This window comes from Pelophylax lessonae (assembly GCF_965119305.1).
Source record: "Pelophylax lessonae genome assembly, chromosome: 4".
Classification (NCBI taxonomy): domain Eukaryota; kingdom Metazoa; phylum Chordata; class Amphibia; order Anura; family Ranidae; genus Pelophylax; species Pelophylax lessonae.
In genome coordinates this window covers 455,218,643-455,238,717 of record NC_138771.1, presented here as the reverse complement: position 1 = coordinate 455,238,717, position 20,075 = coordinate 455,218,643, and the positions used below count along the sequence as shown (strand labels likewise).

The 20,075-nt window shown below is 43.5% G+C and overlaps 1 protein-coding gene across 2 annotated transcripts in view; it reads left to right on the top strand.

Moving 5' to 3' along the window:
• The window catches only part of ANXA6 (annexin A6), a 175,222-nt gene that overhangs the window by 107,980 nt on the left and 47,167 nt on the right, over positions 1-20,075 (top strand). For both annotated transcript variants that reach the window (XM_082254125.1, XM_082254124.1), the window contains exons 14-15: positions 1,280-1,364; positions 8,364-8,445. In XM_082254125.1, coding sequence (XP_082110251.1) covers positions 1,280-1,364; positions 8,364-8,445 — 167 coding nt within the window. The remainder of the gene's footprint in view (positions 1-1,279; positions 1,365-8,363; positions 8,446-20,075) is intronic.

Below are 20,075 nucleotides of genomic sequence, written 5' to 3'. Positions count from 1 at the left end.
CAGGTGAAAATAAAAGAAAGAAAAGACTAAAAAAGAAAATGCAGCCACTACATCTAAGAAATGGCAAATTGCAATATAATAAATGTTTGGTTTTGGGTTTAATAGCAGTTTAATGCCTATTTACATTTCTCTGCACAAAAAGCTTTTTTGGCCCTATATGTGGGTCACAGCAGTGCACTTAATTCTGCACGCCTGTGACCCATATTTAGCTGACAGTGGGGTAAAGTCTGCTGTTAGCTGACGCCACTCAGCCAGTTCAGAATCTGGGGAAATTCCAACTTTATTGTTGGGATCCACCAAGATGCCTAGACCGTCAACTCAGCCCAGGTGAGTGCTGGAGGGGCAAAGTAGAGAGCTGGTGACTGACAGTCACTGCTTTCTGCTCACTAAGGAGTGAGAACTGAGCGATCAATGGTCGTTGATCACTCAGTTCTTGGTCTTAGAGGCGGTGGAGAACAGATGTTTGTTATTTTTAAATCCCACACTTCTTTTTTTATTATGCTTTTTTTTATCATGTCATTGTATGTTGCAGTGGGCTTTTAAGACATGTACAGTGATCACAAAACACGCTTGACTTTTCTTTTTTCCAGCACACTGCAAGGCAATAAATGCTTTTTACTGCTTGCTTTGTAATGAGCTGAAAGTTACGTGTGTTTGCATTTTTATGTGCATGTTGGGGTGCCAAAATTAAATGGTAACATACCCCTTGGCACATACATTGCACACTGTTGTAGCCACTTTCAAAACACATGAAAAAGTGTGTAAACCTGCTACAATACACAAAAACAAGAATAAACATGGCCTACAGCTAACTTGGACTAAAAGAAGGTTAAAGGGCTGTAATTGCTGACCTCTCCTTCTGAAAAGGTTAAAAGCCCAGGAGTCATGCTGATCCTATGGCCTATGGCTATAACATCTCATGAGTCAATGACCTGCAAAACATAAGCAGGTCAGGAGTTTTAACTTTTTAATGTGCAAGTTCGTTTTAGGTCAGTGACTCAAAAAGTCAGCAATGGCAACCTTCATATTTCTCTTCCATTAAGGTAGCGGAGCATGACCTGAACAATTCAGGCAATAAAGTTTCTGTTGTATAGGATGATATACAATAACCCATAGAAGTCAGCCTTTACCTGCTCAGTCATGGTAAACAGTTGGAAACCGACTGATTTGGCTTGACTTCCATGGGTTGTTGTATACGTCATTCCTCACTCTGTGTTATGAAATGATTCCACCATTCAGTCTTAACTTCCCATGTGAGTTGTTCCTCTTCATTTTTTAGTGCCGCTGGGGAGTTTTTCCCAGAAGCCGCTCAAGCAGCCTATCAAAGATGGGAGCTTAGTGCAACACTTGCTTCACGTATCGAGGTTGGAACACGGGATGATATCTCCCTTTTCTTTTATTGCACCTGCTGCTTAGAGGCCAACCTAACCCATCTAGTAGTCTCACAGCCTCTCTTTCTGCTGCTTGCTTGCCTCAGACTTGTATTGAGAGAAATAAGAGTTGCCACAGCTCTTCTCCTTCTAAAAGTGTTTTTTTGCTGGCTGTCATGTTGATCCTCGGACTTCAATAAATTCTGAATCACAGAACAGAAGTATTCCACTAGTGATATCCAACTGGTGTTGGAACTCCTAATCTGCATACTTGTTCTGGGTTAGTGACTCAGAAATGATTGAAGTTGGACAATCAGCATGAAAACAATGTAACTAGCATTTTTTTTTAAAAGGAGATCAGAACAGGCAATTTTTTTTCTTTCATTACAGGTTTCCTTTAAACAAAGCTAACATGCGTGCTTTCACTAACCATTTCATTTTTTCTAAAATTGTACTAGATATCCTGCTAACACTTTGCTTCTTCATAAAACAGCACTGGTAATTGTTTTATTTGTATGTTGCCTTGCCTTTGGGTTTTTCCAATGCATTCTGGCTCAGAGCAATGCATTGTGGTCATGTTTCTTTTTCTGCCTGTTTACTCTGGAGTGGAATGTTATTTGAAGGGTGAAAAGCCAATCTGTCCAGCCTCAGTAACAAAAATGTTGTCTCTAAGAAATCCAGACTTATCACTTGTATTTTCCATTCTACACCAGGACTAACGGACATGACAGACATACACCAAACTGTAAATTAAAATGAATTGCCTTCAAATGGTTACCCTTCACAATATTAAAAAGAAAGAATACATACTTACAGAAGTTTATTTTGTTCCTCTCCCAAATCAAGTGACCTTGTCATAACATTGACCACATAGCCAATCCCTTAAAGTAGAACTAAAGGGAATTTTTTTTTTTTTTTAAATAGAGTAGGAAGTGTTATAACCTCTGTTCTTTTGCCATCTGTTTTGCATTAGGGGGATTTCCTCTCACTTTCAGTCCCATTGTCAAGAAAATGCCTGATAGTCACCAGGACAAGTGTTTCCATTACACGATTTCTATTTATTCCTGTTCTGGTGACAACCCAAAATTTGGAAATATCTTACTTTTGGTGATAACAAAAATTGGGACAAATAGAGAGTGTAAACCTCCCTGATGGGGGCACAGACAGCTATAAAAACCTGTTCTAATTCCTTTCTACTGTATCCAAAAGGAAAAAAAAAAAAGCTTTGTCTTTGTGTGCTGTAAAACTAAGGCTGACCATAGACGGAGCAATTTTCTTTCCTGCAACCACGCGCTTCCCCATCAACACTGAACTGTGTTCTCCATCGTGTTCTCCGGGGGGGAAGCCGGGAGAACACAGTGATCATTGCTAGTGGCTATGACAGCCGCTAGCAATAATCGCGAGTAAAATTGTCGATTGGTGATTGATCAACTTGGGTATATTAAGGCTGCCCACACATACTGGTAGTTAGAATCTCAGCAAGTTCCTGCTGAACCGGCAGAGCTCTGATGTCTATGACCAGCTTAAGAGCAGCTCTGATGTAGCTACAGGGTGTCCTTTGAAGAGAATTATACATGAGGACGTTTGAGAGCACACCACCAAACATGCATCAGCACTAGCTCTGATGTGTGAATGGATCAATTTAGGTGGGCAAATGTTTTATAGATTACAGCCCAACTGACAATTTGGTTTAAATTGGCTAATTATTCCAGTTGCTTTAAAGCAACAGATGTGAAAAGTGTTACAGTTTGTTTTCTTTCACCACCTCCTTCCCAAGCCTATTCTGACACTTTGCTCCTACATGTAAAAATCTACTTTTTTTTTTTGCTAGAAAATTCAGAACCCCCAAACATTATATATATATATATATATTTTTAGCAGAGAACCTATAGCATAAAATGGTGGGTGTTGCAATGTTTTATGTCACACACAGTATTTGCGCAGCGGTTTTTCAAACGCAATTTTTTTTTGGGAAAAAAACATAATTTGGCCCCCCCATGCAGCTAATCAGACCAAGATTGGTCCGATCAGCTGCTTCTCTGGCCGCAGGTAAACAAAGAGGCGGAACCAGAAATTATGAACTACTCTTCGCTCCTGGTTTCTTGGGTTACAAAGAGAGGAGAACAACGTCAGTTCCTCTCTCTCTGTACAAGGCAGTCATTGCTGCCAGTCGCATCGCTCCCGGGCATCGCAATCGTGGTGGGAGGGGGGTGGGACCCAATTCTACCACCCGCAGAAGTGATCAAGAGCCTAATTAGCCACTCAGGTCACTTATGCCTGAAACGGATTTGCCGGCTGAAAAGAATGATACCAGGATGATGCCTGTAGGTGCAGGCATTATCCGGGTATAACCACTGAAACCCAAGGACTTCCAGGAATGTCCATTTGGGGGAAGTGGTTAAAAAGTAGCCACAGCCTGAGTAGAAGAATCTTTCCCCTGCCAGGACCTATGTTTTATGTGTGGAAGCTGTGATGTTTCTGCAGCGATCTGATACGTCCCTGATAAATGTCAGACCTATAGCTATGCAATCAGCAAAAGCACATTTTTCGTGCTGAATTGATAGAGCAAGCTCTGATTCAACTGGGACCTCTGCAGAGATACCACTGCTTCAATACAGACAGCAAGGGTCCCACTATGCAGTATGCAGGCAGGGGACAGGTTCTTCTACTCTAAAGAAAACACACTGCAGGACTTTTCACACCTTTTGTTTTTATTAATCTCGGATACATTTAGCCAGGTTTAACTAAGAGTCCAATTGGGCATTTGGGCTACATTGACACCTCCTGAATTTTTTTGTGCAGTACACTTTGTGCTGTGCATTTTGCTTACCATTCATCCCTATACTTCTGCAAGCTAAATTAAAGCGGCCACAACAGGGGTGTAAATGCACCTCCAAGTAAACTTTTCTATGCCTATTTTCGTTCAATTAATTTCCTTTGATAAAAAAAAAAAAATTATATACAGTATTTATATATAGCTAAAAACCTATGAAAATGTTTACGTTTTTCTCTTTTTTTTTTTTTGCTGTTTTTCTTTCATTGTGGAGATTTCCCTTTACTTCCTGTCCCGAACACACAGCCAATGTAGATCTTTCCAAAGGCAAGGGAAATACCCTATTAGACACAAAAGGCTTCCTGGTTAAATTATTTCCCCTTCTGTTCTGGTAAAAGCTGCAGAATTTTGGTTTCCCCATCAATTGCTGTTTCATTGTCTTCAGGACAAATAGTGAGGGTGAATCTCCCCAGCAGAAACACACAGTAATATAAACTTTACAGAAAGTCCAAACTTTCCACAATTTTTAGGTGTACCGTAACATTTTAAAGGCTAACCTCTGATTTTAATTTACAGTTCAGATTTGCTTTAATTGAAAATCACTGTGGGGTTTCCCTATGACAACATAATATAAACATGATTTCAGTGGGACTGGCACTTCCCAATAATATTAGAATTTAGGATAGTGGTATTCAGAACACGCTTTCTTTTTAGAAAGATACCGGTTTATTAGTGTCACCACAGGATGACACTGTGGACAATAAGATAATTCTGTGCCTCGTCCTAATTAATATTAAGAGAAAAGTATGGACTTCTTCTCTGTCTCCGTGACCACCCTGGGCCCCGCAGACCAATGCGAGTGAACACCGCTGGACTAGATGTTTGGACACACGCTAAGTCTTATACCTCTATGTGGGTTACTACTGTTTTTATTGTTCCATTAAATAACATTGCATTTAGAGGCGCTCTCCTCTCCTTCTTTTATCTACTATCCAGAGTTGGCTTCACTCATCCGGAGAGCTTGCCCTTTGTAGCAGATCATCCTACCCTGGAACTGTTATGGACCCCACAGATGGACTTTGACACAGTCCTTTATTTACGTCCCCATCCCTTGTGCATGCACATGGGCATTATAATGCCCCTTGTTCATGTTATGTTCCCTGTCCCTTTTACTTTGCTCGGTTGTGGTACATTTATATATGTCCTAAAGTGCCAACACACCCATATGTTTTTTTACTCTGCCTTTAGTAAATCAACCCCAATGTTTTCTATGAAGCTAGACATTATTTTGGGCCAATTCAGCCTACTGCTTTGCAATTAAGTGATTCGGGAACACAAAACTGTGATGTGCAATTAAAAAAATCTCATTACACTAGAATGGCTTCCTGACATTTCCCAAAGGAGGCAAATCAAATTGACTTCCTTCATTAGCTTAAATAAATAATTTGTTTATGATAACTGAGAAAAGGTAATTGATCTTCTGAGTGTGTATTGCCTCTGTGTGCTCTGTTTCCTTCTAAATTGTTGTTGGAGTTTGACTTCACTATTCCAGATCAAAGCATCGAACCTTTAGATTCATTTGACCATTAGCGATACAAGAGTATGTCAAGGGCATGCTAGATTAAAGTGCTTCCTCCATATCTGCTACCTGCTAACAAACACTGAACTGTAAACTAAGCCATTCTGCTGAAAACACCCTTCCATACCCTTTAGTTGGGGGTGCTTGGAAAGTACTGAAACTGCCACCTTTTAGCATCCATGTGAACAAGGAATATGGCCCATGAAGCTGGGACAATCTATTCGTTTACTAGGGAAAGTTGTTATGGAGCCAAAGTAAACGTCTAAAGTCATGGGTGGTTCTTTAGAAACAACATTGGGCTATGATGCTATTTTGTGGTCATGGTCAGTTGATAAAAAGAAAGGGTAAGATAATAAAATGCCAAATTAAGTTATTGTGAAATCAGGATAAGCCATTATGAATTGAGTGTTAGGTAACTGCATCATTGCAGTGCATGTTATCTCAGCTTGCATAGCTTGGATTCAATGAATGAGTTTACCAAAAAATGTAAATATTAAAGAATATACAGCCTCATGCTACATAACTAAACTCCATTTCATGCTGAATAAACTATTAATGTATCCTAAATAGAAAACTATCTTTCGTAAGATTTTTGCTCCAAAAGCATTTTATTAAAATAAATTTGGTAAAAATAAAAAAAAATCTGATTTAAATTAAAAAAAATCCAACTTAAATTTAAAAAATCTGATTTTTTTTTAATTTTATTTAAAAAAAATCATTGAGTGGTGCCAAAAGAGCCACCCAGGGCTCAAATTTCTTCTGAATACTGCTGAATTGGCTGAAGAAAGTTTGTTGGCACCACCCAGCTCAACAAATTTCAACTAAAAAATCAAAAGGTTCCGATTCAGTTCAGATTTCTTCATCCACGCTATTTAATGTGGATAAGGGAATGATGTGACATCCATAAGCATATAGCTAGCAAAATTTATATACAGTATCTCACAAAAGTGAGTACACCCCTCACATTTTTTTAAATATTTTATTATATCTTTTCATGTGACAACACTGAACAAATGACACACTGCTACAATGTAAAGTAGTGAGAGTACAGCTTGTATAACAGTGTAAATTTGCTGTTCCCCCAAAATAACTCAACACACAGCCATTAATGTCTAAACTGCTGGCAACAAAAGTGAGTACACCCCTAAGTGAAAATGTCCAAATTGGGCCCAAAGTGTCAATATTTTGTGTGGCCACCATTATTTTCCAGCACTGCCTTAACCCTCCTGGGCATGGAGTTCACCCGAGCTTCACAGGTTGCCACTGGAGTCCTCAAAGACACACTTGTCTTTGTACTCCTCACCTGGTTGCTGCTACACACGCTTTACACCATCTGAACCAAATACGTTTATCTTGGTCTCATCAGACCACAGGACATGGTTCCAGTAATCCATGTCCTTAGTCTGCTTGTCTTCAGCAAACTGTTTGTGGGCTTTCTTGTGCATCATCTTTAGAAGAGGCTTCCTTCTGGGATGACAGCCATGCACACCAATTTGATGCAGTGTGCGGCGGATGGTCTGAGCACTGACAGGCTACCCCCCAACCTCTGCAGCAATGCTGGCAGCACTCATACGTCTATTTCCCAAAGACAACCTCTGGATATGACGCTGAGCACGTGTACTCAACTACTTTGGTCGACCATGGCGAGGCCTGTTCTGAGTGGGACCTGTCCTGTTTAACTGCTGTATGGTCCTGGCCACCGCGCTGCAGTTCAGTTTCAGGCTCTTGGCAATCTTCTTATAGCCTAGGCCATCTTTATGTAGAGCAACAATTCTTTTTTTCAGATCATCAGAGAATTCTTTCTCATGAGGTGCCATGTTGATCTTCCAGTGACCAGTATGAGATAGTGAGAACGATAACACCAAATTTAAGACACCTGCTCCCCATTTACACCTGAGACCTTGTAAAACTAACAAGTCACATAACACTGGGGGGGGGGGAAATGGCTAATTGAGCCCAATTTGGACATGTTTACTTAGGGGTGTACTCACTTTTGTTGCCAGCGGTTTAGATATTAATGGCTGTGTGTTGCGTTATTTTGAGGAGACAGGAAATTTACACTGTTATACAAGCTGTACACTCACTACTTTACATTGTAGCAAAGTGTCATTTCTTCAGTGTTGTCACATGAAAAGATATAATAAAAGACTTACAAAAATGTGAGGGGCGTACTCACTTTTGTGAGATACTGTAGCTATAAAGACACTGTTGTGTCTAATATATATGTCACAGGGTAAGAAATGATTGTATAACATCTCATGACACCAGGGTGAACTATTCTTACACAAGGCTGAGTGATTATGACACTAGGGTGAGCTATTGTGACATGACAGTTGTCGATTGCTCTAGCCCAAATATCTTATGGACATTCATCAAGTATTTTCACAGTGTCCCTCTCCTTTGGCCTAGCCCTGGTTATCTTTCATCCCTAATTAATAAACATTGTGCTGGAAATCCCATAAAAGATCCTGCAAGCATGACTCTTTCCAATGTGCTTAATTGGTTGCCTAACAAGGCGTTCAATTAATACATGGTTGTGAAGTATCATAAAGCTATCAAGAAAATATAACACAGTTACAGAACAGTATTGAAAGCCTTTGTTAGTAGATTTCTATGTTCATGCTTATAATTTCTCCTTCAGCTGAAAGGCACCGTGTTTCCTGCTGCTGATTTTAATGCGGACATTGATGGGAAGGCTTTGAGGAAAGCGATGAAAGGCTTTGGTAAGAATGCCCACAAGCTTATGTATCCACTATGAGAACAGACTAATGTGAAAATTCACGCTGAAAACTTTGCTTATGAAAATTTTGTACAAAGCTAGATAATGTGCAGTCATAACTACACACAGCTAAAGCTGAACTCCAGACAGATATACACCATATTACCAAAAGTATTGGGACACCTACCTTTACACGCACATCAACTTTAATGGTATCCCAGTCTTAGTCTGTAGGGTTCAATATTGAGTTGGCCCACCCTTTGCAGCTATAACAGCTTCAACTCTTCTGGGAAGGCTGTCCACAAGGTTTAGGAGTGTGTCTATGGGAATGTTTGACTATTCTTCCAGAAGCAATTTTTGAGGTCAGGCACTGATGTTAGAGAGAAGACCTGGCTCATCTCTAATTCATCCCAAAGGTGTTCTATCAGATAGGTTCCTTCCCAGTGTTCTCTCATCAATAAGGATGCATTGTACACCCTAATTCATGAGAAAATGAAGAAATAGAAAAGATCCCTTTACACAGGACGCGGGGGGAGGTGCAGTGCACATATACAGTATGCGCGGGGGGGGGGGGGGGGACTGTCAGTGTTGCTGGAAGTGCTCTGGGGTCTCAGTTCACAGTCTACAATTATCACTATACATTAATGGAATAGTACAGGCAACCACACTAAAACTCAATACTCACATGTAATGAGCAATAATAATCGATCTGTATCATTCTAAACGTTCAAAAATGTTCCTTTGTACCTTATTTCTTTCATATATTGTGCCGGTCATGTGACATTTCTTCCCCAGCTCCCACTGCCGTTCACAGGAGCTGGGTGTGTCATTAGTCCACAGCAGCTGGGTGGTCATTAGTCCACAGCAGCTGGGTGGTCATTAATCCACTGCAGCTGGGCTTGTCATTAGTCCACAGCAGCTGGGTGTGTCATTAGTCCACAGCAGTTGGCTTGTCATTAGTCCACTGCAGCTGGGCTTGTCATTAGTCCACAGCAGCTGGGTGTGTCATTAGTCCACAGCATTTGGGCTTGTCATTAGTCCACAGCAGCTGGGTGGTCATTAGTCCACAGCAGCTGGGTGTGTCATTAGTCCACAGCAGCTGGATATGTCATTAGTCCACAGCAGCTGGGTGGTCATTAGTCCACAGCAGCTGGATATGTCATTAGTCCACAGCAGCTGGGTGGTCATTAGTCCACAGCAGCTGGATATGTCATTAGTCCACAGCAGCTGGGTGTGTCATTAGTCCACAGCAGCTGGATGTGTCATTAGTCCACAGCAGCTGGGCTTGTCATTAGTCCACTGCAGCTAGGCTTGTCATTAGTCCACAGCAGCTGGGTGTGTCATTAGTCCACAGCAGTTGGCTTGTCATAAGTCCACAGCAGCTGGGCGTGTCATTAGTCCACTGCAGCTGGGCTTGTCATTAGTCCACAGCAGCTGGGTGTGTCATTAGTCCACAGCAGCTGGGTGTGTCATTAGTCCACAGCAGCTGGATGTGTCATTAGTCCACAGCAGCTGGGCTTGTCATTAGTCCACTGCAGCTAGGCTTGTCATTAGTCCACAGCAGCTGGGTGTGTCATTAGTCCACAGCAGCTGGGCTTGTCATTAGTCCACTGCAGCTAGGCTTGTCATTAGTCCACAGCAGCTGGGTGTGTCATTAGTCCACAGCAGTTGGCTTGTCATAAGTCCACAGCAGCTGGGCGTGTCATTAGTCCACTGCAGCTGGGCTTGTCATTAGTCCACAGCAGCTGGGTGTGTCATTAGTCCACAGCAGCTGGGTGTGTCATTAGTCCACAGCAGCTGGATGTGTCATTAGTCCACAGCAGCTGGGCTTGTCATTAGTCCACTGCAGCTAGGCTTGTCATTAGTCCACAGCAGCTGGGTGTGTCATTAGTCCACAGCAGTTGGCTTGTCATAAGTCCACAGCAGCTGGGCGTGTCATTAGTCCACTGCAGCTGGGCTTGTCATTAGTCCACAGCAGCTGGGTGTGTCATTAGTCCACAGCAGCTGGGCTTGTCATTAGTCCACAGCAGCTGGGCGTGTCATTAGTCCACAGCAGCTGGGCTTGTCATTAGTCCACAGCAGCTGGGTGTGTCATTAGTCCACAGCAGCTGGGTGTATCATTAGTCCACAGCAGCTGGACATGTCATTAGTCCACAGCAGCTGGGCGTGTCATTAGTCCACAGCAGCTGAGTGTGTCATTAGTCCACAGGAACTGGGCGTGTCATTAGTCCACAGGAACTGGGCGTGTCATTAGTCCACAGCACCTGGGTGTGTCATTAGTCCACAGCAGCTGGGTGTGTCATTAGTCCACAGCAGCTGGGTGTGTCATTAGTCCACAGCAGCTGGGTGTGTCGTTAGTCCACAGCAGCTGGGCGTGTCATTTGTCCACAGCAGCCGGGTGTGTCATTAGTCCACAGCAGCTGGGCTTGTCATTAGTCCACAGAAGCTGGGTGTATCATTAGTCCACAGCAGCTGGACATGTCATTAGTCAACAGCAGCTGGGCGTGTCATTAGTCCACAGCAGCTGAGTGTGTCATTAGTCCACAGGAACTGGGCGTGTCATTAGTCCACAGCAGCTGGGTGTGTTATTAGTCCACAGCAGCTGGGCGTGTCATTAGTCCACAGCAGCTGGGTGTGTCATTAGTCCACAGCAGCTGGGTGTGTCATTAGTCCACAGCAGCTGGGCGTGTCATTAGTCCACAGCAGCTGGGCGTGTCATTAGTCCACAGCAGCTGGGCTTGTCATTAGTCCACAGTGGCTGGGTGTGTCATTAGTCCACAGCAGCTGGGTGTGTCATTAGTCCACAGCAGCTGGGCGTGTCATTTGTCCACAGCAGCTGGGCTTGTCATTTGTCCACAGCAGCTGGGCTTGTCATTAGTCCACAGCAGCTAGACGTGTCATTAGTCCACAGCAGCTGGACGTGTCATTAGTCCACAGCAGCTGGACGTGTCATTAGTCCACAGCAGCCGGGTGTGTCATTAGTCCACAGCAGCTGGGCTTGTCATTAGTCCATAGCAGCTGGACGTGTCATTAGTCCACAGCAGCTGGGCGTGTCATTAGTCCACAGCAGCTGGGCGTGTCATTAGTCCCCAGCAGCTGGGCGTGTCATTAGTCCACAGCAGCTGGGTATGTCATTAGTCCACAGCAGCTGGGTGTGTCGTTAGTCCACAGCAGCTGGGTGTGTCGTTAGTCCACAGCAGCTGGGCGTGTCATTTGTCCACAGCAGCCGGGTGTGTCATTAGTCCACAGCAGCTGGGCTTGTCATTAGTCCACAGAAGCTGGGTGTATCATTAGTCCACAGCAGCTGGACATGTCATTAGTCAACAGCAGCTGGGCGTGTCATTAGTCCACAGCAGCTGATTGTGTCATTAGTCCACAGGAACTGGGCGTGTCATTAGTCCACAGCAGCTGGGTGTGTTATTAGTCCACAGCAGCTGGGCGTGTCATTAGTCCACAGCAGCTGGGTGTGTCATTAGTCCACAGCAGCTGGGTGTGTCATTAGTCCACAGCAGCTGGGCGTGTCATTAGTCCACAGCAGCTGGGCGTGTCATTAGTCCACAGCAGCTGGGCTTGTCATTAGTCCACAGCGGCTGGGTGTGTCATTAGTCCACAGCAGCTGGGTGTGTCATTAGTCCACAGCAGCTGGGCAAGTCATTTGTCCACAGCAGCTGGGCTTGTCATTTGTCCACAGCAGCTGGGCTTGTCATTAGTCCACAGCAGCTAGACGTGTCATTAGTCCACAGCAATTGGACGTGTCATTAGTCCACAGCAGCTGGACGTGTCATTAGTCCACAGCAGCCGGGTGTGTCATTAGTCCACAGCAGCTGGGCTTGTCATTAGTCCACAGCAGCTGGACGTGTCATTAGTCCACAGCAGCTGGGCGTGTCATTAGTCCACAGCAGCTGGACGTGTCATTAGTCCACAGCAGCTGGGCGTGTCATTAGTCCCCAGCAGCTGGGCGTGTCATTAGTCCACAGCAGCTGGGTATGTCATTAGTCCACAGCAGCTGGGTGTGTCATTAGTCCCCAGCAGCTGGGCGTGTCATTAGTCCACAGCAGCTGGGCATGTTCCTTCGTGGATACCTAATTTCCAGAAGTGACATTGTTCCCGGTGTAACGTCACTTCCGGGTATAAGGACACACAGAGAAAGCATTAGTTAATGGAAATGAAGGCGCACACCTGCTGTATGGTGGCATCATTTCCATAGCAACTGGGAAGCATTTGTATCCATCCCCGACCCCGTGTGAATGTGGTAGGAGAGGAGAGAGACACCCTGCAGCAGCGTGGGACGGCTACATTTGGTCTGCCACAGCAGTGCTCATCACAGTGCCGTCACTTCTCATGACAGTGCTCATCTCAGGGCTCACTACAGTGCCCTCAATGTTCATCGCAATGCCGTCAGTGCTCATCACAGTGCCCATCAGTGCTCATCTCAGTGCTACCAGTGCTCCTCACACTGTCCATCAGTGCTCGACATTGTGCCCATTAGTGTTCCTCACAGTGCCCATTAGTGCTCATCACAGTGCCATCAGTGCTTATCACAGTGCCAACAGTGCTTATCACAGTGCCATCAGTGCTCATCACAGTGTCCATTAGTTCTCATCACAGTGCCATCAGTGCTCATCACAGTGCCCATTAGTGCTCATCACAGTGCCCATTAGTGCTCATCACAGTGCCTCAGTGCTCATCACAGTGCCCATTAGTGTTCATCACAGTGCCCATTAGTGCTCATCGCAGTGCCCATTAGTGCTCATCACAGTGCCCATTAGTGCTCATCACAGTGCCATCAGTGCTCATCACAGTGCCATCAGTGCTCATCACAGTGCCATTAGTGATAATCACAGCGCTCACCACAGTGCTATGCAGAAACAACCAAGTACACTGTAGAAAATCTGCAGCATATCGCATGGTCTGGTGCATTAAGGTACAAAAAACCTTCTGCATGCAGTTCTCCTCCCCCAGCCCCCCCCCCCCTTATATTTACCTGATTTTGATCCAGCGCTGTGCACGAGAGCAGAGGCTCTGTCTTCTCTCTTCCTCCTCATTGGCTTAGAGACAGCAGAAGACGCTATTGGGCCACAATGATGTCACACCTGTGCAGCGAGTGCCGTGAATGTATGCTGAGCTGCGCGGTCTCGCTTCTGTCATAAAATCCCTGCCTATCAGCAATTTTTTAAAAAGTGGGTTTAATACCAATTTTTTTTTTTTTTTTTTTCAATAAAAAAGCTTTATTGCAAGAATTGTCAATTACAAACATTAGCTTTGCAAAGGAAATGACATAGATACATTTCAAATTGGAATGCTTAGCAAAAAAGTGACAAGAACATGTACATGGAATAGGTCAAAAAGTGCAAAAATGACGAAACAAATGAGGTAACACTCACTGCATAGACCAAACCATGAAATTAAAATAACATAACTACTAGAATTAACTGCCACTTAACGTGGCCACGGCAAGTGAGCCGTAGAAAAGGGAGAGAAAGGAGAAAAGTGACTGAGAAGAGGGAAAATACAAGGGAAAGGTGGGTAACGGGATAAGGACAAGTTGAGTGTGCAAAAACATGTAAATTATGGGAGGGAGGCATAGTAAGCAATCACATAATCATGTGACAAACAGTAACCTTGGACCAAAGATGACTAAATTCAGATTTAGTTGACATAAAATCTTTTGAAAGTATCAGAAAGAGTAAATTCTAACCAGGAACGCCAGGTTTTGTGAAAGGCAGAATCGCATTCTTTTTTAATAGCAATTATCTCTTCCATCTCAAAGAAAGTTTTAACTCTATCAAGCCACTCCTTCACAGAAGGCCCAGACTGGGCATTCCAATGCAGGGGAATGACTGCCTTTGCAGCATTCAGCAAGTGCCTAGTGAGAGATCGTTTGTAAATCCTATAGGATACATTATGCACATGTAAGAGACAGCAGGCGGCATCTAACGGTAGATTAGTGTTGGTAATAAATTTAATCAGATGTATGATTTCAATCCAGAATTTTTGGATGATGGGACAATCCCACCACAAATGCAGGAAAGTACCTCTCTCCTTTAAGCATCTCCAACATCTGTCCGAGAGTTGCGCAGACCACATCTTAAGTTGTACAGGGGTAATGTACCAGCGTGTCAGGATTTTAAAGGAAGTCTCTTGCACCCTTGTGCTCAAGGAGCACTTATGTGTAAAGACACAAGCTTTTTCCCATTGTTTGACAGAAATAATACGATTTAAATCTTTTTCCCACAGTAGTTTGTTTTTGTCAGGGAGATCGCCACCAGACTGAGACAGCCATTGATATGCTTGTGAAGTGGTTTTGGTGCGAGGTGTCTGTCCGAGGCAGATCTCCTCAAGAGCTGTTAGAGGAATGCTCAATTGTAGTTTAGATTTCGCGTTTCGGAAAAAGTTATGAAGCTGCAAGTAATTCCAAAAGGAAAGACAGAAATCTTTAGGTTGCAGCGAGTTAAACTCCTCGAGAGAGAGTAGCCTACTGCCAGACACACAATCACCAACTCGTAGCTGTGCTCCGCGATGATTCCCAGACCTGTCCCCTAGCCTAAAGTCCAAACCCGGGATGAAATCTGGATTATGTGAAATAGGTGTCATTGTCCCGAATTTGGTAATCAAATGATGTTTAGTAGCAACACGGTTAACCAGGTCTAAGGTAGTGGAAATTAATGGATGGTGTTTAATTTCTAAGGGGTAATTCTCCGGACTAGTCCAAAGTAGGTTTTGTGTTTGAAATTCGGTGCAATCTCTTTCTAGTGCAACCCAATCTTTTTGTGATAGATGACAGTGCCAATCAACCACTCTCGTGATGTGAGTGGCCAGATGATATTTAGCAAAATTTGGTAAGCCAATACCTCCGTCCTGCTTAGCACGATGTAGGATCTGAAGGCTAATTCTCGGTCTCTTATACGCCCACAGAAATTGTCGCTGGATAGAATTAAGTTTACGGAAAAAACTTGTAGGGATCTTAATCGGCAAAGCATGGAAAAGATAAAGTAGGCGGGGAAGAATTACCATCTTCAAGATGGCCGCCCTTCCAAACCAGGAAAAGTTCTTGGAGTTCCAACTCTTGAGATCTCTACCTATATCCGCCAACAATGGGGTGAAGTTGGCGTCAAAAATCATATCTGTTTTGGGTGTAAGTTGAATTCCTAAGTATTTAAGAGATTTAGGTACCCATCTATAGGGGCAATTGGCGCGGGTTAAAGCTTTCGTACTCTCAGAAAGTGAAATATCCAAGGCTTCAGACTTCGAGTGATTCACCTTGAAGTTTGATAAGAATCTAAATTTTTGGAAATGTAAATTAAGATTAGGGATAGAGACATGTGGTTGGGTGATATAGAACAGCAGGTCATCGGCGTATGCCGAGACCTTATATTCTCTACCTTTGACCCAAAACCCATGAACGGCCGTGTCCATTTTAATATGTCTAATTAACGGTTCTAGTGCTAGAATGAATAATATAGGTGACAGGGGGCAGCCCTGTCTCGTCCCATTTTTCAAGTGTAGGGGCGTAGAAAAAACATTGTTAACCTTCACCCTAGCTGTCGGGTTAGCATAAAGCGATCCAATCCATCCCATCATGTTGTCTCCCAACCCGAGGTGTCGACAGGTAGCAAGTAGATAGTCCCAAGCCACTCTGTCGAAAGCTTTCTCAGCATCGGTGGACAACATCAAACCCTGTATTCCATTAGTCCTTACAGCATGTAATAAATTAAGAGATTTGATAATGTTATCACGAGCCTCTCGTCCTGGCATAAAGCCGACCTGTTCTGGGCCTATGATGTATTGTAACAAAGGCTTAAGTCTATTAGCCAGGATTTTCGCCAGGAGTTTAACATCTAGATTGAGCAACGAAATCGGTCTGTAGCTTGGACATAGAGTCGGATCCTTGTCTTTTTTGGGAATGACAGTTATATGGGCGGACAGGAATTCAGAAGAGGGACGCGTCAAAGTGGAAAGGTCGTTCAATGCTTTGGTTAGGGGGCCAGTCAGCAGGGGATGTAATAATTTGTAGTACTGAGACGTTAGGCCATCAGGTCCGGGGCTCCTACCGCATTTTAAGGAATCTATCGCTTGCTTGACCTCCTCCTGGGAAATGTCTTTTTCTAATAGGGCATTATCCAGTTTGGAGAGGCAGGGAAGTCCGCTATCAATAATGTATTGAGAAATTAATTGGTCTCTGGGACCCGAAAGATTAGCAGGGCGTGTTTGTTGGGGGAGGTTATAGAGAGTTTCATAATATGAGCGGAACGATTCTGCAATAAATCTGGGATCGTGAATTTTGATATTTTTCCTGTTTCTCATGAACGGAATATGTGAGGCCGCTTGGCTGTCCTTAAGGGCTCTAGCAAGAAATTTGCTGCCTTTGTCACCGTGCTCATAATAAATGGCTCTGCTGAAGTAGATTGATCTTCTAGTTTTATTATTAAGTAGATCTCTCAATCTTTTCCTAAAGTCGGTTAACTCCTCCAGAATAGAGTCAGCCGCAGAGATCTTGTGTTGCGCCTCTAACTTAGCGATTTTGGAGACCAGATCGTTCATCAGCTTCTCTTTCTCCTTTTTTTTCCTCGCTCCAAATTTAATAAATTCTCCTCTAATGACGCTCTTGTGAGCTTCCCATATTGTCACACTAGACATTTCATGTGAGGAGTTCTCTTTGAAATAATCGGAAATAGAGCCCTCTATTTCCTTTTTAATGACTGGGTCGAGGAGCAACGAAGGATTCAATCTCCAATTGAATTCGGGTTTGTGCTTAAAATCAGTGTTGAGGGAGATGGAAACGGGCGCGTGGTCCGACAGGACCACGTGCCCTATCTTTGCCTCCACTAAGTCGGGTAAGTCCCTTTGTGAGATCATGATCATGTCTATTCTAGCGTATTTGTTGTGTGGGGCAGAATAGTGGGAGTAATCTTTATCAGTCGGGTGTAAGGCTCGCCATGAGTCCACAAGATTAAGGGATCTCAACAAGTCTTTGATTTTTTTAAGTTTGCCGTATGCAATACTAGTTTTTCCTGTGGAGGTATCTCTCAGTGGTTCCAGGGGGACATTAAAATCTCCCCCAAGGATAATGCAACCAGAAGCAAAACTTTTAAGTTCGTCAATCAGTTTCGTACAAAAGGTGACCTGGGCCCTGTTCGGGAAGTAGACATTAGCAAAAGTCATGGGACGTCCATTCAGGGACCCTGCCAGGAAAACGAATCTTCCCTCAGGGTCCGATAGTTCTCTTTCGACTACAAATGGGGAGTTTTTACTAAGCAATATAGCGACACCTTTCGTTTTTGCCAACTGGTTAGAAGCCGTGTATAGTTTGGTGAAGTGTCTGTCTGTGAATTTGGGGATCTGGTCTGATCTAAAATGAGTCTCTTGAATAAAAGCTACAAGAGCTTTGCTCTTCCTCAATTCACCTAGTAGCTTTCTCCTTTTCTCAGGAATATTAAGTCCATTGGCGTTGAAGGAAACGACCAATGGATTTCTGCCTAGGTGGGCGAAAGCCATCTTAAAATTGCACACTCGTAGGAGTGGGGGGGGAAGTCAAAGGGAAAGGGGAAGGGGAAACAGAAGTTAGTATGAAAAAAGAGTGAGTAAGTAAAGACAGTATAGGCCGGTTAACTAGAGTTCAGCTCTCCGTCAACCAAAAAGTAGGCTATACCGTCAGGTTGGGATACAACCAAACGGTATGAGAGCCTGGTGGGAGCACTGGAAGTAGCACAACGCAGTGCGTAAAGGTAAGTACTGAAGTCAGAAAATGCCCCAACCCATGTGAGGCGACATTATTAAAAAATGCGATAGTATAAATTTTTATAAAACAACTCTACAGCATATAAACAAAACAATGGCAGAATGTTTAGGAAATCTTATAAAAATCACATCTAAACGGTCAATAATGGCATGTTAGGACCTAGAAAAAATGTCAAAAAAAGAAAATAAAATAAAGAAGGCAACGAGTATTCACTTATGATGAAAAGCCTTTTGAGAAAAGAAAGGAAAAAATTAGGCAATGTTCAGTTCCTGTTGTAAATTGAAAATTGTTTTGGAGCGATCAAGATTATCCTGCAGCCATGTTATTATCTACAGCCTCAACACTTCGTAGAACACTGTGTGTAAACCACATCGAGACCATACAGTACCTTAAGGGAAACGTCGAGAAGAAGTCCTATTTCCATGCGGCAAAGTTTCCATCTAAGGAAAAGTCACAAAGAACATCTGAAGTGGGCTGTAGGTGCAAGTAAGATTATCTGAGGAAACCAAAAAATAAAGCAAAGTCAGCATGCTTAATACTATGACAAGAGCTGCGTTGGATAAGGAAAATCCTCTATTATAAGTATAGCTCACTTTCTTGGAACAAAGGCGACCCCTAGTGGCGAAAAAATGAAAAAAGCCACCAGAAAGCGTCTTAGCTTATATTGCTTATAGAACAAGAATTCCAGTCTAATCATCCGTTTTATAATGGAGGTAAACCTTCCGACAAATAGCAACGGCCAATGCTAGCCATAATCAAATGACCTTAAAAGTAAAACTAAAAAAAAACTCAGCAGAGCGATCAACAGCAAAGGTAAGACCATAAAGATGAAGTGTCAACAGGAGAAATGAGAATTAATCCGCAACCTGGAAGATTGTGGACCTTGTTATTTATCTCTCATCCTCGGCGTTTTAGGAGGTGATGCAAAAGGAAGTGATTGATTTTTAAATTTTGTCTTGTTACCTCCTTTGGAAAAGGGAGATTTGTGAGCCGAGGTTGAAGGAGAACTATCGTATGCATGATGGTTGACCGGTGAAGAGGGCAATAAAAATTCTGCGTACCACTCTGGTAGGCTTATTGGATCCAGATGCAAATTTGTACAGAAGGATTGCAGGTCGTCCGGTGTACGCAAAAGATAATTTTTCCCCTTGAAAGTGGCCTGCAGAGCAAAAGGAAACTTCCACTTATATGGGATATTTCTTTCTTTCATAACCTCTAACAAGGGTCTCACCGCTCTTCTATTTTTCAGGGTTATAGGTGACAAGTCCTGAAAGAGTAAGATAGGAACCTCATTGAATAGGATCTCCTCATTTTGTCTCGCTTTGGCTAATATCTCTTCTTTGAGAACATGGCTGGTGAGACAGCAAATGACATCTCTGGGTGGTAAAGTATCAGGGGCCCTTTGTCTGAGAGCCCTATGAGCTCTGTCCATTTCTATCGGGGACTCAGGTGGTCTCTCCAACAGACTGTTGAATATGGATGAGAGAGCTGCTCTAATGTCCCCCCCCTCCACCGATTCAGGCAGGCCTCGCACCCTTATGTTATTTCTTCTGCCACGATTATCTAGATCCTCGAGGTGGCGATTCATCGAGATTAAATGGTTAGCATGGGTACATGTCACTTCTTCCAGTCTTTTTATCGCCTTGTCTCTGACTCTGCCGGCCTTCTCCACCCCTGCCATCTGATCAGTTAGTCTCACCATATCTGCCTTTAGGTCCGTGATGGCGGCCCCCAGGGAGCCTTTTATGTCAGCAGCGATAGCCATCATATCTTTAAGGGTCACCTGTCTGTCTCTGGGGGAGGCTGAACTTACGTTGTCCTCAGAAGCTGCTATGGAGTCAGTATCGATCTCCTCCTCATCCTCAGAGGCCTGTCTCCGCGCCATCTTGTGCCCA